This window comes from Canis lupus, chromosome 25 (assembly GCF_048164855.1).
Source record: "Canis lupus baileyi chromosome 25, mCanLup2.hap1, whole genome shotgun sequence".
NCBI classification, from domain to species: Eukaryota; Metazoa; Chordata; class Mammalia; order Carnivora; family Canidae; genus Canis; species Canis lupus.
The window spans coordinates 13,997,628-14,023,306 of NC_132862.1; the positions used below are offsets into that span (position 1 = coordinate 13,997,628).

The following is a 25,679-nucleotide window of genomic DNA, read 5'->3' on the forward strand; positions in this document are numbered from 1 at the left end:
GCAGGAAAGTAGCAATGGCAAAAGAACAAACCTTTAAGAGTCTAAATTAAGATCTTAAGTGAAGGGATGAGATATTGTCAGATCTTGGTAACTGGAAGGACTTATAATGTTACTTGTTAATAGAGTTTCAATGCCCAGTTTTTATGACTTGCCTTCCCAAATAGAAGTGTGTAACTTCAAAGCAGAAATTATGTTCCTTCTCTTTTTCTCTTTCCCCACTTTGCTTCCTTTATTAAAAATATCTGGCAATTAACATCATAAGGTATTTGTTTACTAATCTGACCAAGTAGTGAGACCTGATGTGTGCATGTCTGTGATGTCAACTTGCATGTTTTCTTCTGTAACTACACTAATTACATAAACTGATTTGGAAATCCAGTAAGAGATTTTTCTGTCAATCTTAGGCCTGCCTCAGCAAATTGAAGGTTCTCAAACAAATTCTTTGCAGCACCCTGTAACCTGCTCATCAAGCCTGGATATATACTGATGATCCTTCATTTCCATTTCATTAGATGCTTGCATTTGCCTTTCAGCATTTGTCTGTTTTGTCTGATAAACTCCGTTTGAATTGAGTTATCAAGGAAGATGTGGAAAAACACAAGGATCTAAAGATTCTAAAGTGCCAGCGTAAAGTAAAATTACATATACTAATAATTAGAAGAGGGAAAAAAATACTCCTCTGAGAGAATATTTTTCCTAAAAAATCAACAGAGACTTGAAATCTAACCAGGAAAACAAAAAGAAGGGAATGGCTATATAATTCTGAAAGTAACTTAAAATCTACAAGATCTTTGAAGATTAAAGTATTAAAAGACAAAAAGCAACAAATTGAACCTAAACTAGAAAAAGCTAAGAAATTTACACATAAATGAAACTCAAATAAACATGAATCTCTGGGACTCCAAGAGAGACAAACTTAGTAATTATCCTGTCAGAGAGAAATTGGAGCAACAGAAATTGTAGTGCTAAAAAAAGAAGCTTAACTGCTCATTTACCCTGTAAGGAAGAGTCACAAAGGAACAATTCACCACCTCAATCAGAGAAGTGCTGAGGTAAGATAGTCATGAGCACCTCAAAAGACAGAATCACAAAGAAAAATAACCTTGACAAGCTACAGCATTCCCCATCATCATCATCATCATCACCACCACCAAGCTCAAACTTCACACGTAAGAGTAGTGCCCCACCGTGGAGGCTCAGCCATTTGTGGGTAAGTGAGATTAATGGAGTGAAACATGAACTGTGAGATGTTTTTAGGTCACCTTTTCTAGTGCCCACATAGCTTGAAAGAACCAGCTTGCTTACTAAATACCCTACTCACCAGTAGACATTAATTGAGACTGTTGGGAAAACCAGCATTACTGATTTGCAATCATAATGCACACACTCTTTCCAACTTTTTTTTAATATTTTATTTATTCATGAAAGACAGAGAGAGGCAGAGACATAGATAGAAGGAGAAGAAGGCTCCCCCTGGGGAACCTGATGCAGGACTCAATCCCAGCGCCCCAGGATCATGCCCTGGGCCGAAGGCAGATGCTCAACCACTGAGTCAGTCACCCAGGCATCCCCCACTCTTTCCCACTTTTTAAAAAAAATTGGGCTATGTTGCTGAATACTAACCATTTGCCAGTTATTATGCCAGCTCTTAAGGAAACAAAGCCCCTTGTCAAGAGTTGGCAATGTGTTAGGTTGGTTTTTATTTACACTTTGAACCCAACTCAAGTTTCACATTTTTTGAGAAATGTTAGTACTTGAGCAGAAGCTGATATTTCAGAGAATATTCAGAAGTGAATAAAAATTTGCATTTAGGCACTGATAAAATAATCTTGTATCATTAGGAATTGTGTTTAGCTGTATATAACAGAAGAACCCAAAATAACTGGCTTAAACGAGAAAGAAATTTCTTTACTCTTGTGTAAAATCCATTCAAAGGCAGGGAATTTAGAGAAAATATACTAGACCATCAGATCCAGGCTCCTGTCTTTTTGCTTTAGCAACACAAGTAAGTATTCTTCTGAAGTTCACAAGGATGGTCCAGGATGGCTGCAGGAGGTCTACCATCATGTCTGAAACAGGCCATAAGGGGAAAATGTAGAAGGAATAATGCTTCCCAGCTGAATCAGCTCCCTTTGAAGTCTTCCTGAAAATCCCACAGAGTATTTCTCCCGGGCCAGAATTAGTTCCTGGCCATGTCTACTTGTAATGGAGACTGGGAAATGTATTCTTTTATTTAGCAGTTGAAAGAAGAAGGGGACCACAATGTTCCCAGTTAAGAATCAGATTCTCATACAAAGGAGGAATCAAAGGATATATATAAGGATAGACTACTAGTAGTTTTTGATACAGCAGTAGAGAGAGACATCATATTTATGAGTGGTTCTATTTGACAGCAGAAAGGATGGATTAATTAACTAAATAGAGCTCTACCCATTTTCAAGGTTTAGTTCTCTATAATTTATAGTGATTAGAGATCTTAAGGTCAACTTTGCAGGTATCAAGAAATATGGCCCTCCAGCTTTTGCAAGAGAGAAAGAATCATTAAAATCTCTCATGTTGGGGGATCCCTGGGTGGCGCAGGGGTTTGGCGCCTGCCTTTGGCCCAGGGCACGATCCTGGAGACCCGGGATCGAATCCCACGTCGGGCTCCCAGTGCATGGAGCCTGCTTCTCCCTCTGCCTGTGTCTCTGCCTCTCTCTCTCTCTCTCTCTCTCTCTCTCTCTGTGACTATCATAAATTAAAAAAAAAAAAAAAAACTTAAAAAAAATCTCTCATGTTTCTTGTATTTGGCCTCATAAGCTGGAAGTCATGTCTTATGCTTATTCAAAAGCAATAGTCATGGTAGCCACGATTTCCCAAATAGTCCCCACTGTGCTGAGAGCTTTACATGGAATCTCTTTCCTATCCTTTAGCAAAACTGAGGCAGATGCTATTATTTCCCCCATTTTACCAATGGCACTGAGGCTTAAAGAAGTTAAGTGAACATTAGAAGATCATATGGCTTAGCAGACACTAGAACTGGGCTTTAAGAACACAGCTCTTATTTCTTTAAGAGCTTTTTTCTTTAAGAGCAGTTCTTTAAGAACACCATTACACTCTTCATTCTGAAATTTACCAATTAAGCAATTGGATGCTCCTGCCCAGAGAGGATGTCACACACCTCTGAGAAGTGAATAATAATTTCTTATTTCTTATGATCAAAGACCAGTAGGTCTAAAAATTGCTGTGTTTTTACTCATTCACTAAAACTGAGATACTTTTTCTGAAAAATCTTTTTTGTGTGTGAGTTGTAGTCTATTTGGGACTTAGGGAAGTTGTGTGTGTGTTTTTAATTTTGCTCATTTATTTCATTTACCTACATTTATTCAGCTCAGAAAATTCTTTTCCTGTTGTTTTAAGATCATCATAGAACATCTTTGGTATAAAAGCAAGTGCTAAGATAAAGTAAAATCTTTCTAAAATATTTTAAACAATTCAAATCTTGGGTTCCCTGAGAGCAGAATGATCTGAACTATTAAGTTTTAAATGTGAGTATCTAACCCAAGTTAAATTGTAGTTTATATTTTGTTTATTTGGGTGTTTGGTTGTTTTTAAGTCTCTGTTACACAAATAGATAAATATGGAAAAGTAATTTAGAAGCAAATATAAATGAAATGCACTTACAAAGAAATACCTAAAATTTAGGCAAATTAGACTGTATCTGTACACTCAGATGAGAAAATGGAGACCGTGAAAGCTGTTCTCTTCCTTGCTTCCTCCTATAGTTATGGAGATGAATTATACAAGAGAACCTGAGTATTTTTCTTAAAGAAAAAAGTCTTTGTGTGCTGATACTAGTATTTTTGCCCCTATCCCCAGCATCACTTTACTGATTCCTCTTGGTTTCATCCACCTTCAGTACTTTTTATAATTTTGTGAAATTCTGTCAATGTAACAGGCTCTACTTTGAAGAGCACATGAATACCCTAAATGGAATTTTCAGAAGACATGATGATATCCAGGGAGATGACTTCTGTGCTATCTCATTTCATCTCTGTCACACAGCACAGCTTTCAAATCACACATCATTCTGGGGCTCTGTGAGCTGATTGGTTTTCTCCCTCTGCAGGCAAGACTCATATTGTCCTTGACATTCAAACATATCATTTCCTATAAAATAAAAAAGTGCTCCCAAGTAACCATAGAAGAACTGATAAACAAATCCATATAAGCGAAAATATATTTGTCCTTCTGATTTTGTTGTCTCCATATGAATCACTTAAAATATGATAAGCGTTGTGCCAAGTGTAGTATTTGATGAAAAATATATAACTGACTTGGTCACCATGTTTTTTTCCTGGTTCATAAGGAGGTATTTGGGCAATACTTAATTAGAACCATCAATTATCAGGGATCCCTGGTGGCTCAGCAGTTCAGTGCCTGCCTTTGGCTCAGGGCATGATCCTGGAGTCCCGGGATCGAGTCCCACATCAGGCTCCCTGCATGGAGCCTTCTTCTCCCTCTGCCTGTGTCTCTGCCTCTCAATTTCTCTCTCTCTCTCTTTCTCTCTCTCTCATAAATAAATAAAATCTTTAAAAAAAAAAGGACCATCAGTTATCAAAACAAATGAACAAAAATATGTCTGCAAAAGAGATGCAGTTTTAAGAAGTGTTTCCACAGATAGATTTAAAAAACTAAGTACTCACTATAAAACAACCTATTTTTTTGTGTACACAAAAATATATTAATGTCAATGTGACTGTGCATTCATAAAGAACGCAGATACTATATATACCGAAATTTCATTTTGTGATACTTAAAACAGTAAAAGTTAATTCGGAATAAAAATTGATTTCCCCTTTTTAAACATATAATCTATAAATCATTTGTAACCACTTATATATGTTGGTTTCATTTTTCTTTTTTATTTTAAAAGTCATGAATTTATGTAATTGTATATAAAAAAAAAGCAGTATTGTTGGAGAACCATCCAAGATGGTAGTGTAGGAAGACCCTGAACTCACCTCCTTCCATGGACACAACAAATATACCCCTCCATGTAGAGCAATTCCTTCTGAAGAACTCAGGGCTGACTGAACAGCTTCTGCACAACAAATGATAGAGGGACCATATAAAGAAATGTAGGAACTCTACTCCCAAAACTACAAACTGTAACAGGTGGGGAATATCACTGAGTGGCCCATGTGCAGACTTCCCTGCCTTGGAGCACAGCAAAAAACAAATAAAAAAACAGTGGTTTAAAGGCAACTAGACTATAAGTAAAAAAAACCCATTTACTAACCATAAAGCACTCACCAAATGGGTGAGGAAGTACTGGAACCCTCTCTAGGGTCAGAGGTACTGTTAAAAGCCATTTTTTATATTTCCCTTCCATTTTGAAGAACTTGCAGGGGAAGGCTCCAGGCTCTCTAGCTGACTTGTAGGGCTTCCTCATCACACCCCAGACCTCTAGCCCACACCAGCTCTAGTTATCCTTCCAGGGAGGTCCCAGCATGGTATACTTTGGCATGTTCCCTGGCCTGCACTTGATCCAACCATCCCACCAATGTGGTCCCAGGGTGGCACACTTCAGGACCCACCCTTGATTTATACCTACTCCAGTCCCAGCTGTCCCACTAAAGCAACCCTGGTAAAGTGCATCCCAAGCTACCCTTCCTCTTTCCCCTTGTCCTATCAGGCAGTCTCAGCATGATATACCCCAGGATCCCCAGCTCTTGCTCACTTGAGCTCCAGCCAGCCTACCAGAGCTGCTAGACTACACACAGTCTACTCGGGACACTCCTGCACCAGGCATTTTTCAAGACTGGGAAGAGGTAGCTGTTCTGCCTCATAGAAACACAGAAAGTCAGACAAAATGAGGGGACAGGGTGCGTGTTCCAAACAAAAGAAAAAGGTAAAACCCCAGGGGAAGGGAAAACCTAACGAAATGGAAATAAGTAATTTATCTGACAAAGAGTTCAAAGTAATGGTCACAAAGATGCTCACCAAACTTAGGAAAAGCACAGTAAGAATTTAGAAAACATAAGAACCATTCAGAGCTGAAGAATATCATAAATGAAAAATACACTAGAGGGAACAGAAGATTAGATGATATAGGAGAATGGATCAGTGATCTGGAAGACAGAATAGTGGAAATCACCCATTCAAACAGCACAAAGAAAAAAGAATTTTAAAAAGTAAGATAGGTTCAGGGTACCTGAGTGGCTCAGTCAGTTAAGTATCAGCCTTTGAGTCAGGTCATGATCCTGGAGTGCCAGGATCAAGCCCGGCATCAGGCCCGCTGCCCAGTGGGGCAGTAAGTACATACCTATGAGCAAATACTATAAGTCTATATTGGACTAAATGTTCCAGTCAAAAGACATAGGGTAGCCGAACAGATTTAAAAACAAAACAAAAACCAACCTCCAAACAATATCCATTTATATGTTGGCTACAAGAGACTCACTTTAGATCCAAAGACACAGACTGAATATGAAGGGCTAGAAAAAGATTCCATGCAAACAGAAGTGAAAACAAAGCAAAGGTAGCAATACTTGTATTAGACAAAACAGACTTTAAAATAAACACTGTAACAAAAGACAAGGGCAGTAACATGATGACAAAAGGATTAATCTAAGAAAATACAACATTTGTCAATATTTATGCACCCAACATAGGGGCACCTAAATATATAAAACAGTTAACAGGCATAGAGGGAGAAATTGATAATAATACAATAATAGTAGGGGACTTTAATACCCCACTTAACATAAGTGGATAGATTATCCAGACAGAGAATCAATAAGGAAACATTGGCTTTAAACAGGACCAGATTGACTTAATAGATGCGTATAGAACATTGCATCTAAAATCTGCAGAATACACATTCTTTTGGGGTTTTTAAATTAAGTTTATTTTTTTAATTCCACTATTGTTTAACATACAGTGTTATATTTAGTTTCAGGTGTACAATATAGTGATTCAGCAATTCTATACATTACTCAGGGCTCATCATGATAATTATACTCTTTAATCCCCAACACCTATTTCACCCATAGCCCCTATTCCCCCCTGATAACCATGAGTTCTCTATAGTTAAGAGTCTTTCTTGGTTTCTTTCTTTCCTTTGCTCGTCTGCTTTGTTTTAAATTCCACATATGAGCGAAATCATATGGTATTCATCTTCTTCGGACTGACTGACTTTGCTTAGCACTCTAGGTCCAACCACATCATTGCAAGTGGTAAGATTTCATTCTTTTTGATGCTGAGTAATATTCATATTTATGCATTCATCAGTCCATGGACATTTGGGCTGTCTCCGTAGTCTGGCTTTGTTGATAATGCTGCTATAAACATCGGGATGCATATGCCCCCTTTGTATTTTTGTTTTTTGCCATTGCTGGATCAATAGGGTAGCTCTGTTTTTAACTTTATCCTGTGGGAAACTCTCTACTGTTTTCCACAATGATTGCACCAGTTTGCATTCCCACCAACAGTGCAAGAAGGTTCCCCTTTCTGCACATCCTCACCAACATCTTTTGTCCTGTGTTGTTAATTTTAGCCATTCTGTCAGGTATGAGGTAGTATCTCATGGCTTTGATTTGGCTTTCCCTGATGATGAGTGATGTTGAGCATTTTTTCATGTGTCTGTGAGCCATCTAGATGTTGTCTTTGGCAAAGTGTCAATTTCTGCCGTCTGCCCATTTCTTAACAGGATTATTTGGTTTTTTTGGGTGTTGAGTTTGGTAAGTTCTTAATACAGTTTGGGTACTAACCCTTTATCAAATATGTCATTTGCAGATATCCTCTACCATTCTGAAGGTTGCCTTTTAGTCATGATCATTTCCTTCTCTGTGCAGAAGCTTTTTATCTTGAAGATAGTTCATTTTTGCTTTTGTTTCCCTTGCCTCCAGAGACATATCTAGTAAAAAGTTACTCAGCTGAGGTTAAAGATATGGCTGCCTGTGTTTTCCTCTAGGATTTTGATGGTTTCTTGTCTCACGTTTAGGTCTTTCATCCATTTTAAATTTATTTTTGTGTACAGTGTAAGAAAGTGGCCCAGTTTTATTTTTCTGCATGTTGCCGCCCAGTTTTTCCAACACCATTTGTTGGCAAGATTTGTCTTTTTTGCATTGGATATCTTTCCCGCTTTGTCAAAGTTTAATTGTGAGTGCATTTCTGGGTTCTCTATTCTGTTCCATTGATCTACATGTCTGTTTTTGTGTCAGGACCATACTGTCTTGATGATTATAACTTTGTAATATAGCTTGAAGTCCAGAATCATGATGCCTCCAACTCTGCTTTTCTATTTCAAGATTGCTTTGGCTATTTGGGGTCTTCTGTGATTCCATACAAATGTTAGGATTTTTTTGTTCTAGCTCTGTAAAAAAAAATGCTCGTGGTGTTTTGATAGGGATTGAATTGAATGCATGGATTGCTTTGAGTAGCAGGATACAAAATCAATGCACAGAAATCTGTTGCATTTCTATACACTAGTAATGAAGCTGCAGAAAGAGAAATCAAAGAATGTTATGTCTTCTAAAAGGGATATCCTGACTGACTTTTAAACTTTTATTTTCTAATTCTAAAAAGTTTCAGAAGAGGGAAATATTTACGATTATGGTTTCTATGATTGGAAAGATACTTATGAGGTGCTCACTATTAAGGATTTACCATTATATTTTAAAATGTCCAATGCTAATCAAAGAAGGTATCCCTCAGTGTCATGCTCCTATAGTTGTCACTGTGATCCAAACTGTGAGGTTAACAAGGAACCCTCTATCCGCCCTATACCTTGAAATAGTAACAAGTTCTCAATAAATATAAGAGGTAGCTTTAGCAGCTCCTGTCAGGTAAGTGTGACTAGTGAAATGCATAACAGGAGTATGTGTTATACAACTTTTTAGAGACATATCAATGTTTATACAGATATAATTACAAAGACATATATAAGTCTCATATAAAAGAGTTTTCACATGGTGATGATAGTAAAATAAATAAAACTGTATACTTTCAGTTTAGTGACTGAAAAAGTTGTATATAAATGTGTATGTTTGTTGGTATCATATATACATTTCTTCACCTAAATACACACATATACATATACAAACATATGCACATAAATGTCATTTTATATTTGCAAAATTGAAGTTGAAATTTGTGTTTTTAACTATGTTGGCCAAAGATTCATGTGGTGTAATATAAAATACTTAGCCCTATTGAAGGTGACAGACATAACAGACAGAGCTCTCTTCTTTTTATCTCCCCTTTAGAGAATTTATTGTGTGCTTTTCTGAGATAAAGTGGGAGAACCAGTCCAAGAATTCATAAAAGATTAGAGGGTTATAAGAAATTAGAGCCTAAAATACCAGAAAATGTTAAAAAGAAGGGAAAGGAAGGGAGGGAGAGAGGAAGGAAGGAAAGAAGGAAAGCTAATCTGACAAATTGGTAAAGAAGAAAGTTACTTTGACAAATAGGTTAAATTCACCCTCTTTAATAGTATACTAAAGAGCAAGAGCCTGTGATTGCTTTTATTTTTTTTAAAGATTTTATTTATTCATGAGAGAGAGAGACGCAGAGATACAGGCAGAGGGAGAAGCAGGCTCCATGCAGGGAGCCCAATGTGGGACTCAGTCCCAGGTCTCCAGGATCACGCCCTGGGCTGAAGGGGGCGCTAAACCGCTGAGCCACCCGGGCTGCCCTGTGATTGCTTTAATATACAAGCCTGACTGCTGTGAACCCCTTTTTGCCTCTACCTCAGGAATCCATTGTATTCTTAGCCTCACTTTCTAAGGGGAAGAGATGAGAAATATGACTATGTTCCAAAATCCATTTGTGTATGGATTTAATCAGAGAGCCACGAATTACAAGGAACAATTCACAGCTTGATTCAAGCTTCAACCCTGTGATCTCATGAACCAACATATGGAGAACAAGGTATAACTTTTCTAACAGCACTGCAGAGAGAACTAAGTCCGCTGTCAATATAAGTGACATTCATTCTTCACTTTACTTGTTCAGCAAGTGTTTCTTGAACACTTATCTATTAAGAAGCCTAGAAATCACTATGAATAAAAGAGGTACTAGACAAAAATCTCTACTTTGAGAAGGTCACAGTGCAGTAAAGGAAAGCAAACACATTATAAACCTTTAGAGAGAGGATGAGATGGGCAGTAATTATAGTAGACTTTTGTCAGCCTCTGACAGCACAGTGATTTTGCTAAGGTCAAGAAATTTTACAAAGAAGGTGATGCCCGATGTGAGCTTTGAAGTAAATGTGTTAAGGTAAGAAGAAGTAATAGGTGGAAAGTAATTGTCCAGAGAAAGCAGTACATGAAAAGCATAAGAGCATGTTTTGCTCTGACTCCTGCAGATGGACTGGTTGGAGCCCATGGCACCTGGGGAGAAATAGCAAGAAAAGATTGCCATAAGAGGGTAGAGTGTGCCATAGTAAGGAGTTTAACCATCATATAGACAGCAAGACACTATTACATGGTTTAAATAGGAGAGAGATCTGATCAGGGGAGATTTGTGGGACTTGTCTGGAAGCAGGGGGACATAGAAGACTGTTGGAAGAGCTCAGATGGGAAGTGGTAAGGATGGAGAACAGAGACACTACACACACACTTTTGGGATAGACTTGAGGGCCACGTGGCTATTTGAATGTGGGCATTCTGGATCACACTCAGAGTTCTAAACTGTGAAACACAAAAGAACAATTGGTTTGACAGGAAGCCCAAAAGTTGAGCTCTCGATGTGTTGTGTTTGAGGTACTTAGGAAACATCCAGAAAATTTGGCAGTTGGAAGTACAGGCCTGGCACTTAGGGAAGAGAAACAAATGGGAGAAACAGGTCATGGAGTCTCAGCATGTCAGTGATCGTGAATGTCACGTAAGGGTGATGCTTCCCAGCAAAAGTGTACAAAGTGAAGGGACATTGCCAAGAACAGAAGCAAAGTAGAAAGGACCAAGAAGGAGAAGAATAAGAAACAGCAGTCTAAGGAAAGGAAGAAACATAAAGGGAGTGGTGGTAAGGGGTAAGGAGAAATGCCAGGAAAAGAGGAAACATTGTAGGAAAATCAGAGAACAATAAATTAAGATTAGAAAATGCCCAGAGTTAACAACGAGAAAATCACTGGCAATCTCAGCAGCTTTAATGGAGTGCTGAGGTATGATTTGTTTCATAAAGTCAGTGCCAGTAGGTCCCCAGCTTTTTAAAATAATTTCCAAGCAATTATTTATGTCCCCAAGAATTTTTTTTTTTTTTTAATTTTCACGAGTCCCCTACCCACACAGTCCAGATAAAGGAGAGGAGTCACCTGATATCCACACCCTGGCCAAGAAAGGCAAGGTGTCTCAGGGTTCTCATTGTAGTACTCCTGGAGAATCCCAGTCGTGCAGAGGGCTACAAGCAGAACAGGATGCCCCCTTTGCTCCCGGTAAGGGTATTGTCTGGTCCATCTGGTTCCAAGTCACCTGCCAGAAGCTGCAGGGCAGTTAGGAGTGAGGAGGGGTTGGTAGGGAAAGTTTAGAGTAGCTGTCATAGGACTCAGAGTGACATGATTGCACAAAGCAAGGTGTTAAATTCACGCATGAGGAACAAGTGAGTGAACACGGTTCCTCCCAGAGAATGGAAGTGGGCCTGTGCTAGCAGATCTTCCGAGCAGCTGCACTTGCCACTGCTGATTTTCTGCAAGTTAGGCCACGCCAGACAGGCATTTTCACACCAAACACTGTTCTTAATGCTCCATCTCATTGGGTTTAATGACACATACTTAAAAACAAATGGACCATTTTTTAGAGGGCTGAGTTCACACTCGACTTCACAGAGTAGAAACTAAAAATGTTCTAAATTAACCCAAATCAATTTTTTAAAGATTTGCTGAGGAGAGAGAAGAAGGTGCCTTCGGTTAAGCCCCTGGCACCATGGGAAACATGTAAACAATTGATTAAATGAAAATAGGCCATCCTTTCTCTCCCAAAGACACTCAGCTGCCTTTTATTCTGATCTTTTTTACTTTAATTGGAAACAATTACTTTAAAGTTTCAGGACCAGTTTTCTAAATATGTGAACACTTACTTTTCTGCCTTTCTAGAAAGGTCAGAGATTGAAAACAAATCTTCCTTCCCTTCAACCAGCAAGAAATGAACTGTTTGGTCTAGTTGTGATTATTATCTAGGTGATACACTTCCCCATCTGTTGTTTGAGTGTCAAGTATGCTCTGCATTCAGTCCCCCTAGCAATTTCTAGAAGAGTGTCATCATTGGCTATCTTAACTTCCCCAAGTGAAAGTATCTACAATCAAGAACAGTAGCATGAATTCTGGGCATGCTTATTTACCACAATATTCTCTCTAAATATCATAATGTCCTATTACTAAGAAATTTCACAGGATGTGATTTAAAAGAGGGCCCTCTCTTGCTTTGCTGTCGCTTTTTTTTCTTCAGGCTTCAAGGAAATTAGCCCTTCTAGCTGGTGTTTCTGAAAGTGAATTATTGAAATTACTAACCAATTTCATTGGGTTGTGGACTGAATGTTTACAAAAGTCAGCTTTAGCCTCTAGCAGTTTAAAAACCACTCAGGTTAAGGTACCCTCTGGCAATTACATTTACCTTCTTTATATTTCATTCTAAAAATGACTCAGATCTTCACTTCAACCCACCCACCCCCCAGAATTACTCTCTATAAATGGGCTGAACAGGCTAATGAATCTACGGTGATGCCTTGATTTATAGAGCTGTCATGCCTTGATTCATTCAATAAACATGTTTTAAGGAACCGGCCTACAATGGGGTGTTGCAGATAATTGTTGATAAACATGGTCTTTTCCCTTGGGATACAGTTCTCACAGTCTATTTTGCAAACCAGTCAGTAAAGAGCATTGGAGTTCTATGATGAAGGTGTCCACAAAACAAAGAGGAAGGCCGTCTCCACCAACTGTGCTACATATTGATTTGTCTGAAATTTGGAACATGGAGGAATCCTCATTTTGTTTAATTCATTAGCAACTCGTTCTATAAAGCACAGTCCTTTTGGAAATACCTTATTTCTTTTGTAAATTTAGAGTTTTTTAAAGGTAGAGCACACTTAAAATTTCTGCCCTTGAAATCAGCATGCAAGAGTAAATATTTGTGAGATGTCATATGTTTGTCAGATGTTGTAATATACTTTACACTGTTAAAGTTTGTGAGAATTAAGAGTTAATGTAGATGTATTTCTTTCTTTTATTCCATGTAGAATCTTGCAGCTGGGTAGTTTCTTAGAGATCATGTGATCTTGAAATAGAAAACTTGAAGTCCAGAATTTAGGACTTGACCCCAGGTTGCAGTGTGAACAAGAATAAATGGGGCCTAATTTGCCAGTTTGCTTTTCACACAAAAATGTTTTCATCTGTGCTTAGAATATTCTTATAAGCATGTAAGCATTGATCTGGTGCCAACATATTTAAGATCTCAGCTTTTATATGCATAAAACATGACATAAATTCATCAGGTCATGTTCAAGAAAACCTTAAAGAGTAAATCATGAATAAAAAAGAGCCATTTCTAGATGTTACTCTTTTTTCATGCCATTTGTTAGAGCCAGTTATGATACATGCTCTCTGTAAAAGGTCAATTAGCAGATTACCCAGGATATTTAAAGTTTTGTGTTACCTTCTAAATGTCAAGTTGAAGTTAGAAATACTGTTACATTTGGGAGAATTTTGCCATAAAACAGTCTATATGATGAAAAAAATTACAGGTCAAGAATGAGGAAGCAGTAGGAAATTTGATCTTGCTTCTGGAAGCCTGAATAACTCCAAGTCCAGATGATTCTCTGTGGTGAGAAGGAAATGGAATACTGTTTAATACTTGGCCTCTTTTTACTGAGTGACATACATGAACCAGTATGGAGGGCAAATATGGAGTAGCAGAGAGGACAGCTTCTCAAGTTTTTCCAATAAGGAAAAGGCTTGAGCCTGCACATTATTTGTGGTATATTTCTAGGAGAAGTTGGAAAGCAGAAAGAGAAGAAAAATAACCAATGAGATCTTTGCTCATGTCTGAGTTTAAAGCTGAAAACATTCCTACCAAGTCCCTTCAGTTTTCACTGCAAGCAAGAAGGCCACCCTCTAAAAGATGTATAGGGAAGTAGGATTGGATTAGAGGAGAGTTGTGGGTGTTAGGGACATGAGTTTTGAGTTGGAGAAAAGCACTGACCAGGGACAGGTAAAAGTTCCCTGGTAGCAGTTAGCATCCTGCTATGGTTGAATACTGAGTGTGTGTATTTTTATCAGTATACCTGATTGTGTTAATTCTCCACCAGTACTGAGCATCCTACAGGTAAAAAGAAAAGAAGAAAGATGGTTGGAAAGTGTCAGACGTAAAAGTTTATAGGTGATGTATAAAAGTACTGAAATACAAAGATTTGGTAAGAGTGGTAAAGGAAAATTCACCATGGAAGTTTGACAGAAAAGGATGAAAAGCCAAGGAGTGACTGAAACAGGAAGAAAGGAGTGTGGAAAGTCTCAGAGGCAGAAAAGCAGTTGTCCTAGGAATAAAGAAGAGAGATCTTGAAGGAAAGGAGTGAGAAATATGCAAAGAGGATCAGAGTATGTATTCTAGATCAGGGATCAGCAAACTTCCTGTAAAGGGCTAGATAGTAAATACTTGTGGCTTTGCAGGCCATATAGGGTCTGTTAGAACTTCTTGGCTCTGCCTTGAAACTTGAGAGCCATCATAGACAGTAAGTAAACAAGTGAACATGGCTGAGTTCCAGTAACTTTATTTGGAAAAACAGATGGTGGTCTGATTTGTCTCAAAGACTGGAGTTTGCTGACCCCTGTTCTAGATTATGACAGTTCTCAAATGGGACAAAGTTAAGTGGAATTGGACTATTAGAAAACAAAGGGCTAAGATGCTTTAAAATTAGTGTATCAAGACCCACAGCTATATGGTCAACTAATCTTTGGCAGCACAGGAAAGAATATCCAATGGAAAATAGTCTCTTCAACAAATGGTGTTGGAAAAACTGGACAGCAACATAGAGAAAAATAAAACTGGCCACTTTCTTACACCATACACAAAAATAAATTCAAAGTGGACTGAAGACCTAAATGTGAGACACAGAAACCATCGAAACCCTAGAGGAAAAACTTTTTTGACCTCAGCAACTTCTTTGACCTCAGCCATAGCAATTTCTTACTAGACAGGTCACCACAGGCAAGAGAAACAAAAGCAAAATGAACTATTGGGATTTCATCAAGATAAAAAGCTTTTGTCTAGCAAAGGAAACAGTCAACACAACTAAAAGGGAGCCTACAGAATGGGAGAAGATATTTGCAAATGAAATATAAGATAAATAAGATTAGTATCCAAAATGTATTAAGAATTTACCAAACTCAACACCCAAAAAAACAAATAATCCTGTTAAGAAATGGGCAGAAGACATGAATAGACACTTTTCCAAAAAGACATCCAGATGGCTCACAGACACATGAAAAAGTGCTCAACATCACTCATCATCAGGAGAAGACAAAGCCATGATGAGATACTACCTCACACCTGACAGAATGGCTAAAATTAACAACACAGGAAACAACAGATGTTGGTAAAGATGAGGAGAAGGGGGGATCTTCTTAAACTGTTGTTGAGAATGCAAACTGGCGCAACTACTATGGAAAACAGTATGGAGGTTCCTCAGAAAGTTAAAAATAGAGCTACCTGTTGATCCAGTAATTGCACTACTAATTATTTACCCAAAGGATCCAAAGATACAAATTCAGAGAGGTACATGCACCCCGATATTTATAGCAGCATTATAAACAAAACCAAAAAAAAAAAAAAAGAAAATAAATAAATAAATAAACAAAGCCAAACTATAGAGAAAGCCCAAATATCCATCAACTGATGACTGGATAAAGAAGATGGGGAGATGTGGGATATGTGTGTATACACACATACACATGTATATATAATGGAATATTACTCAGCCATCAAAAAGAATGAAATATTCACCACATGCAGTGATGTGAATGGATCTAGAATGTATCCTGCTGAGTGAAATAAGTCAGAGAAAGACAAATACCATATGATCTCACTCATGAAATATAAGAAAGAAAATAGATGAACATATTGGAAGGCAACAGGGGAAGGAGAGAGGGAAACAAACTATAAGAGATGCTTAAAAATAGGGAACAAACAGAGTTGTTGGAGGTGGGTGAGGGATGGGCCAGGTGGGTGACGAGTATTAAGGAGGCAGTTTTTTTTTTTTTTTTATTGGTGTTCAATTTACTAACATACAGAATAACCCCCAGTGCCCGTCACCCATTCACTCCCACCCCCCGCCCTCCTCCCCTTCCAACACCCCTAGTTCGTTTCCCAGAGTTAGCAGTCTTTACGTTCTGTCTCCCTTTCTGATATTTCCCACACATTTCTTCCCCCTTCCCTTATATTCCCTTTCACTATTATTTATATTCCCCAAATGAATGAGAACATATAATGTTTGTCCTTCTCCGACTGGCTTACTTCACTCAGCATCATACCCTCCAGTTCCATCCACGTTGAAGCAAATGGTGGGTATTTGTCATTTCTAATAGCTGAGTAATATTCCATTGTATACATAAACCACATCTTCTTTATCCATTCATCTTTCGTTGGACACCGAGGCTCCTTCCACAGTTTGGCTATCGTGGCCATTGCTGCTATAAACATCGGGGTGCAGGTGTCCCGGCGTTTCACTGCATCTGTATCTTTGGGGTAAATCCCCAGCAGTGCAATTGCTGGGTCGTAGGGCAGGTATATTTTTAACTGTTTGAGGAACCTCCACACAGTTTTCCAGAGTGGCTGCACCAGTTCACATTCCCACCAACAGTGTAAGAGGGTTCCCTTTTCAAGGAGGCAGTTGTGATGAGCACTACGTGTTGTATGTAAGTGATGAATCATTAAATTCTACTCCTAAAACCAATATTGAACAGTATGTTAACTACAATTTAAACTAAAAAAAATTAAAAATAAAAAAAAATAAAGAGGGTCTAAAACATCCCCCCCCCAAAAAAAAAAAAGATTAGTGTATGGACTACAAATCATCCAGATCTAACTGACATTCTGAGAATACTGCACTACGAACAGAATATATACTGGTTAAGCACACAAGGAGCATTCTCTAGAATAAATCGTTTGTCAGGCCACAAAACAAGCCTCAATAAATTTTAAAAGGTCTGAAATCATACTAAATATGTTTTCCAGTAACAGTGGAGTGAAATTGGAAATCACTAACAGCAGTTTGGGAAATTGACAAATATGTGAAAATTAATACTTCCGAATCTAGTGGATCAAAGAAATCACAAGGGAAATAAGAAAATTCTTTGAGATGAATGAAAATGAAGACCGGATATATACCAAATATGGGATGCGAGGATAGCAGTGCAGTGTTCAGAGGGAAATTCATAGCTATAATTTCCAACACTAAAAAAGAAAAATATCAAATCAAAAAGCTAATCTTCCACCTTAAAACAGTGGATGTGTAAGAGAAAGAGGGGCAGTTAACAAAAGGGTCTGACCTGAGCTAAGGAGATGGAATGGCATGAAAGCCCAGATAGAGAAGAAAAACAATTTCTCTTTGTAACTGGAGCAGAGGAAAGTATGACAGTTTCTGTGTTTGCTATGAGAGTATAGTTAACATCTTTACCACTTTCATCTGTTTTCTATGTGAAGTAGACTTGAGGTGAAGCTGAGTATGAAGTGACTAAAAAGGACGTAGGGCATTAGAGATCTGAAGAATAGTCCCTGTGTAGGGTGGTTGAAAAAGTCCATGTATAGAGATGACTAGAGAAAGTTATTAGGGATGTCAGACCGTTGAGGATCCTTTGGAGGCTGGCAGCAGTGTATTATAAAGGAACTACTGATCTGCCCTGTTGTGTGATTCCCTGAACTGCATTTGGTTATGTGGGGAAGGCATAGAAAAGGCAAATGTTTGCATTCACATATGGCTAGAATTTTTGCTAGTTGGGTGAGATAGATAGATAAATGGGTGGGGAAATTTAGGATATCGAAATGATAGGCCCATGGTCAAGAAGCTAGATAAGGACAGAACTAAAGAAAGTAAAAAGCTAATGTAGAGGAAGCAAGTAGAGGGGTCAGTGATCCAGAAGTCACCAGGAGGTCTAACCAAGACAGCTCCACAAGGGTAAGGAATCTGTTTTGTTTACTAAGGTGGCCCAGCCCCAGAAGAGTGCCTGGCACATAGTAAGCAGAAAAGATTTGTATTGGATGAATCCCCATTGCAGAACTGGGATTATTTCTAAGCAAGCTGGAAGAATGGGAGATTGTGGTCAGAGCTGGATGAATGAATGAGTGATGGAAGAGGCGAAGCATCATGAATGACACATTGTGATGTCTGACACACACATCTGATAGGTTCTCCATACCCCTCAGCCTTCATCATTACCTTTTTTTGGCCTGTTATCAGAATTACTTATTTTTTTAAAATAGAGTCATTTCTGTACAACTGGATGAGTTGACCTTTCCCAAATAAGTATCATATAAAGCCATTGGAAAAATCAGGGTCATTAGATTCTTTCTCACGTGGGTGGAATAAGCCAACAAAGTACTAGTAGGAATTCCCTTCCTCTGCAAATTAGCCCAGTCTAGTTGTGAAGGCCAGAAGTTCACAGTACTTCTAACGCTTCCTGTTTTGTTTATTTTGCTTATCACAGATGTGGACACTTTTATATTTACTAGCTGTATCACCTCTCTAAAGTATATTGACCTTTCAGGAAGCTGTAAAAGGCCTCTCTTTTGCATTTAGTACAGACATACCTCGTTCTCATGTACTTTGTTTTACTACATTTCACAGAATATTGTGTTTTTCATAAATTGAAGTTTTACAGCAACCATGCATGAAGCAAGTCTATAGGCACTATTTTTCCAGCAGCATTTGCTCACTTTGTATCTGTCCTATCTTGGAAACTCACGGTATTTCAAACGTTTTCATTAATTATATTTATTATGGTGATCAGTGATTTTGACTTGCTGAAAGCTCAGGTGATGGTAGCATTTTTTAGCAATTAAGTATTCTTAAATTAAGATGTTCACATTGTTTTTTTAGGTATAATGCTGTTATACCTACAGTAGACTACAGTATAGAGTAAACGTACCTTTTATATAGACTGGGAAACCAAAAAATTCATTTATTGTGACATTTGCTTTATTGCAGTGATCTGGAATGGAGTCCTCAGTATCTCCAAGCTATGCCTCAAGGGGTCTGAAGTCTTATTTAAAATTAAGGATGGCTGTTTGCAAAGGCAAAGTTTACAGAAGGAGACTGAAATGATAATCTTATTTTTAAACAATGCAATGTTTGCCCATTTAGTTAAATTAATCAAAAAAAGTATTTTGATTTTAAGGATTCACACCTTTTTTGAATAACTGGCCATAGTACTTACCCTGTTTCTCCCTCCACACCCCATAGTATAATTACTTGTACACAGTAAATAATAAGTCTATACTGACTGATCTTTGTAGAATAAACGGTCCTCTGAAATGCCCTTTCCTGTACCTCTTCGCCTGGTAAATTTCTTTTATGTGATCTACTTCAAATATCTCCTCCCAAACTATCCTCAGCTCTTACGGACAGATGAACAGGCCTCTGCCCTTAGAGTAGTTCACACTAATTTCTGTTACACTGACATTATTTATTTGTATATCTGTTCCTGTCTTTGTCTTTTATTGGCCAAGGAGTAGGGACTTTGTCCTAGTCATCTTAGTGTCTCCAACACCTTATGTGTGCCTTCCATGTTTTAGGGACTCCAGAATTGTCTGGCAAATGAGTTTGACAGCAAGAAAACACATTTGCGAGCACTTTGTAGGCATAGGTTGGAAAACCCTGCCCTCTAAAGGATTTTGCCTCTTTAGAATTTTCTGCAGTTAGGATACTGCTGTTAGGTGAGCAGTGATTATTTAATTATGGTTCTGTGATCCAATCAGTAGATGTAATTAACATAGAGAAAAGGTGGCCTTTTTTTCCTATGCCAACTTATTTTAAAGTAAGCGTAACATGTAGTTGATACTCAGTGTAGATTTGTTAAAAGTACGGATGTCTACCAGATGTTCACAGGGACCGTTATTGGGTGGTGGTATTTTTCTTTTTAACTTTTTTCTTTCAGATATATTTTTTTCATTCTTTGAATTTTCTTTTTTAAGATTTCATATATTTATTCATGAGAGAGACAGAGAGGAAAAGACATAGGCAGAGGGAGAAGCAGACTTCCTGCAGGGAGCCTGATGCAGGTCTCGATCCCAGGACCCCAGGATCACACCCTGAGCCGAAGGCAGACGCTCAACTGCTGAGCCACCCAAGCATCCCATTCTTTGAATTTTCTATTTCAGTATGTATTGGGAAATGTTATTTTCCACTTTTAAAAGATAGGGTATGTAATACAGACAGTTAAGAGAAATGAATGCTTTGGTACAATTTGGAACCACTCAGCTGGGTCAAATTGGGCCAGTCCATGCTTTGGGAACAAATTTTAGTGGCTTAGAAAAGCAAAAGTTTATTTGCTGAGGGACAGCTGGGGTTCTTTTACACCCAGTGTCTCAGATCAAAATCTCCATCTCAAAGTGGCTTCTGCAGTTGCTGTAGCAAGGGGAGGGTCAGGTGGAGAATACCTTCCCCCTCTCACCAGCCTCCACATGTGTCACTTTGCCATGGCTAAGACGAGTGCCATGGCACCAAACTTCCTGCCAAGTACAGTGGAAAATGTAGAAGAACACCAGTTGTCTTTAACATGATAAAACTCTCTTTATTTTACAGTTACTGTAATGAATGTATGTTGGATCCAGACTGCGGTTTCTGCTACAAGATGAACAAATCAACTGTAATTGACTCCTCCTGTGTTCCAGTTAATAAAGCATCTACAAATGAGGCAGCCTGGGGCAGGTATGTCACCTCTTATAACCTTAAGAACATAAAACAAAATTTCAGAATGAGATCTTTTTATTACTGATTATATTCTCTATGCTATACATTCCATCTCTGTGACTTCTTTATTTTATAACTTCTTTATTTTATGTAAAGGAAATTTATACTTTTAATTCCTTTTGTCAATTTCCTCCATTCCCCAACCAACCGTCCCTCAGCAACTACCAGTTTGTTCCCTGTATTTAAGAGTGGTTTTTTTGTTAGTTTGTTCATTTGTGGGTTTTTTAGATTCTACATATAAATGAAGTCATATGGTATTTGTCTTTCTCTGTCTGACTCACATCACTTAGTATAATACGAGTTCTACCCATGTTGTCACAAATGGCAAGATCTCATTTTTTTATGTCTGAGTAATACTCCATTGTGTACATATACCACATCTTTAACCAGTCATCTATTGTTGGACACTTGGGCTGCTCCCATATTTTGACCATTGTAAATAATGCTACAGTAAACATTGGGGTGCATAGATCTATCTTTTCTTTTTTTTTAATTTTTATTTATTTATGATAGTCACACAGGGAGAGAGAGAGAGAGAGAGGCAGAGACACAGGCAGAGGGAGAAGCAGGCTCCATGCACTGGGAGCCCGACATGGGATTTGATCCCAGGTCTCCAGGATCGCGCCCTGGGCCAAAGGCAGGCGCCAAACCACTGCACCACCCAGGGATCCCAGATCTATCTTTTCAAATTACTGTTTTTTCTTTGGGTAGTTACCTCATAGAGGAATAACTGGATCACATGGTATTTCTATTTTTAGTTTTTTGAGGAACCTCCATGTTTTTCATAATAGGCACCAATTTACATTCTCACCAACAATGCACAAAGTTTCTCTTTTCTCCACATCTTCATCAACACTTGTTGTATCTTATTTTTTTGATACTAGGCATTCTGACAGATGTGAGGTGCTGTGTCATGTTTTGATTTACATTCCCTGATGATTATTGATATTGAGCATCTTTTCATGTGTCTGTTGGCCATCTGTATGTCTTCTGGAAAAATGTCTGCCCATTTTTTTTTTAACTTCAGATTGGTTTTTGGTATTGAGTTGTGTAAGTTATTTATATATCTTGAATGTTAACCCTTTATCAAGTATATCACTTGTAGGTATCTGCCCCATTCACTAGGTTGTCTTTTTGTTTTGTTGATGGTTTCCTTTGCTATGCAAGTGGCTTTTATCCTGGGGATGAAAGCATGGTTCAGTATTCATAAACCATTCATTATGATACAGCGCGTTAGCAAGAGGAAGGATAAAAATCATAGGATTATTTCAACTGATGCAGAAAAAACATTTGACAGAAAGTATTTGTTCGTGATAAGAACTTGAAACAAAGTGGGTTTAGAGGGTGCATACCTCAAACTAATAAAGTCTATATATGAAAACGGTAGCATCCTAATAAATGGTGGGAAACTGAAAACTTTAAGATCAGGAACAAGACAAGGATGTTCATCTCACTACTTTTATTCAACACAGTACTAGTACTAATTAATTAGTAAATATAATATAATTATAATTAATTAATTAGTACTAATTGCAGCAGTCAGACGAGAAAAGGAAATATAAGGCATCCAAATTGGTAAGCAAGAAAACTGCCATTATTTACAGATGACGTGATACCATATATAGAAACCTTAGGCCACCAAAAAACTACTAACATTGATAAATGAATTTAGTAAAGTTGCAGGATTCAAAATTAATACACTGAAATCTGTTGGATTTTTATACACTGATAACAAAGTAGCAGAAATAGAAGAAAAGCAATTCTGTTTACAGTTGCATCATAAAGAATTTAAAAACTTAAAATAAATTTAACCAAAGAAATTAAAGACCTGTACTCTGAAAACTGAAACAATGATGAAAGAAATCAAAGATGACATAGACAAATAGAAAGTTATATCATGCTCATGGATTGAAAGAGTTAATATCATTAAAATGTCTATCCTATCCAAAGCAATGTACAGATTCAGTGCAATCCCTATCAAAATACCAATTGCATTTTTCATAGAACTAGAACAAATATCCTAAAATCTGTATGAAATAAGAGATTTCTAAGAGTGAAAACAATCTTGAGAAAAAGGAACATAGCTGGAGTTATCACAATCCCATATTTCAAGGTATATTACAAAGCTGTAGTAATCAAAACATCATGGTCCTAGCACAAAAATATACACATAGATCAATGGGGTAGAATAGAGTCCAGAAATAAATCCATGATTTATGGTCAATCTATGACAAAAGAGGCAAAAATATACAATGTAGAAAAGAATCTCTTCAGTGAATGGTGTTAGGAAAACTTGACAGCTGCATGCAAAAGAATAAAATTGGACCACTTTTTATACACCACACACAAAAACAAACTCAAAATGGATTAAAGACCTAAATGTGAGACCTAAAATCATAAAATAACTGAAAGAAAACATAGGCAATAATCAGACATCAGCCTTAGCAATATTTATGGATATGTCTCCTCAGGCAAGGGAAACAAAAGCAAACATAAACTATTGGGACTGCACCAAAATAATAAGCTTTTGCACAGCAAAAGAATAGGTCTTACTTTTAACTTATAGAGTGAGTGCATTTATAGTCAATGACTGCAGTTCTTTTAAACTGATTTTCACAACTATATTACTTTGCAACATATACCGATAAAGGGGACACAAAACATTGCAACTTTATGTTTCACAAAGTAGAAAGCACTCATGCCTAGACTTTAGGAAATTCAGATTCAGGCCCAATTCTGTTCTAAGCTGTAGAAGTTTGGCTCTTGAGACAGATATTCCTACATATTTCCAAGGCAGTTTCTCCCATTGCATATTGTTTAACTACACCAGTAATTTTCAAACTCTGAAACTTAAAGAAAATCTTCAAGTCAAAATGAATTAATATTACTTTCAATTCTTTCATGCAACTATTGTTTTCTTTGCATATGTTCCTGGAGTTTAGTAAAATAAAGCAAAGTAATGATAAAAGTTGGTAATTGTCATGTAACCAATCTAGGAAAGCTATAAATCTTTCTCTTTTTGAAAGAGTACATTGGTTTGTAATAGATACATAAGTGAAATATTTGTATAGAACTTATATTCAACGTCCGTGGGCACAGTAAATATGTAAATATTATTTTATATGAACTTTTATTCAATGTCCATGGACACAGTAAATATGTAAAAATTATTCTATTTGGCCTTAACTTCTTATGTATTCTAAAGTCCTATAAAAAAAAATAATATGCTCTCATTCCATCTGCCTCATAGAACTGATGAAGGCAATGAAATCTGTTAATTACTTGTATCTCCTAGAAGCTATAAAGTATAATCTGTCATTAATCATTATGCTGTTGTCATTAATCATTTTATTAGGGAATTACTGCAAAGAAGTAGAAATAAATTATACGGTATTCAACTGAAAATCCAGACTACATTTTAAATATATTAATTACAGAGAAATATGTAAAAGAAATGCAATTATTACTTAAAATGAAAACTTGAAAGAGCTTCTTTTAAAAACATTCAGTGTATAATTTTCATCAGCCAGGCTTCATTAGTGAGTTAATTGATTAGATATTTCTGGATGTAATACTTTACAGTTTTAACTCTTATGATTCTTTTTTCAGTAGATAAAATCTGAAAGCTTGCTTGTCTAGAATTATGAATATGTCATGAAATCTGTATGTGTAGTTTCCCATACTTTACATACTTAACATATTAGAAATGTATACTAATGATAAGAGGACACTATAATTAGACATTTCTTTCATCCTCAGTTGAAATCCAGAGGTCAGAGGCCTCAAAATAGGAGTTTTGTTCTTACTGTTTGCAAGTAACAGATTGTACAACTTTTTAATAGAAATTTCTATTACTCCTTTTATGTTAACTATTCATATGCTTAGGACATTATTCCTTGAGTGTGCTCACTCCTAAAAGAAAAGTGAGGTACAGATAATACCTAGGAAAAAACACAAAGAACTAAACAAAATATATAGAGAAATTATATTGTAGAATATTTGAATAATTTCAAACTCTACTACTCTCCTTCAAAAAAAAAGACAGTTTTCCTCGCTCTTTTCTGTGCTGAGTAACAGATTTCCTTTAGCTTAGCCACTGTGGTTGGTTCCTTCAATCTGTGCTAGAAAGATAGAAAAAAAAGGCAAGATGTTTGCCATGAAAAATTCCTACAGCAGATTTTCCATTTATAGGTAAAATAGCAATTGCTATATTGTTGTTGGTTGATAGGTTTTATACAGTTACTTGGAGTAGAATTCTCCAGGCAAAATCTACCATTACCTTGGATTCACATCTGAGATTCACTGTTTATAGATGTTTCAGGGTCAACTTTTGGGGAAATTCAGAGCCAACTATCCTGATTTAAATGTGGTGGTTTCATGAAAAGACACCAGGTAGAATGGTAATACCAGTCATGATGGAGATAGTATGATGATTCTGGTGAACTCTGAATTGCCTCAACATAATGAAAACTATTTGCCTACATAATCAACTATAATAAATTGGAAGCAAAATGTTAAGTGGCATGCTTTTCTAATATCTAGTTAAATTTCAGTAAAAAGTTTTTTTTCCTAAAAATCAGTTCTCTAAAGAAGATACACAGTTGGCCAACAAGCACATGAAAAACTGCTGATCACTAATTGTTAGGGAAATGCAAACCAAAATTATAATGAGGTGTACCACATCATACCCATTAGGGTGGCTACTATTAAAAAATATATATTTATATTAAAATACATATATA

General features: G+C 37.1%; 1 protein-coding gene across 1 annotated transcript in view; it reads left to right on the forward strand.

Moving 5' to 3' along the window:
• Positions 1-25,679, forward strand: part of SLC2A13 (solute carrier family 2 member 13) — a 359,718-nt gene that overhangs the window by 265,698 nt on the left and 68,341 nt on the right. The window contains exon 7 of the mRNA XM_072798345.1: positions 20,770-20,895. Within this exon, the coding sequence (XP_072654446.1) occupies positions 20,770-20,895 (126 nt within the window). The remainder of the gene's footprint in view (positions 1-20,769; positions 20,896-25,679) is intronic.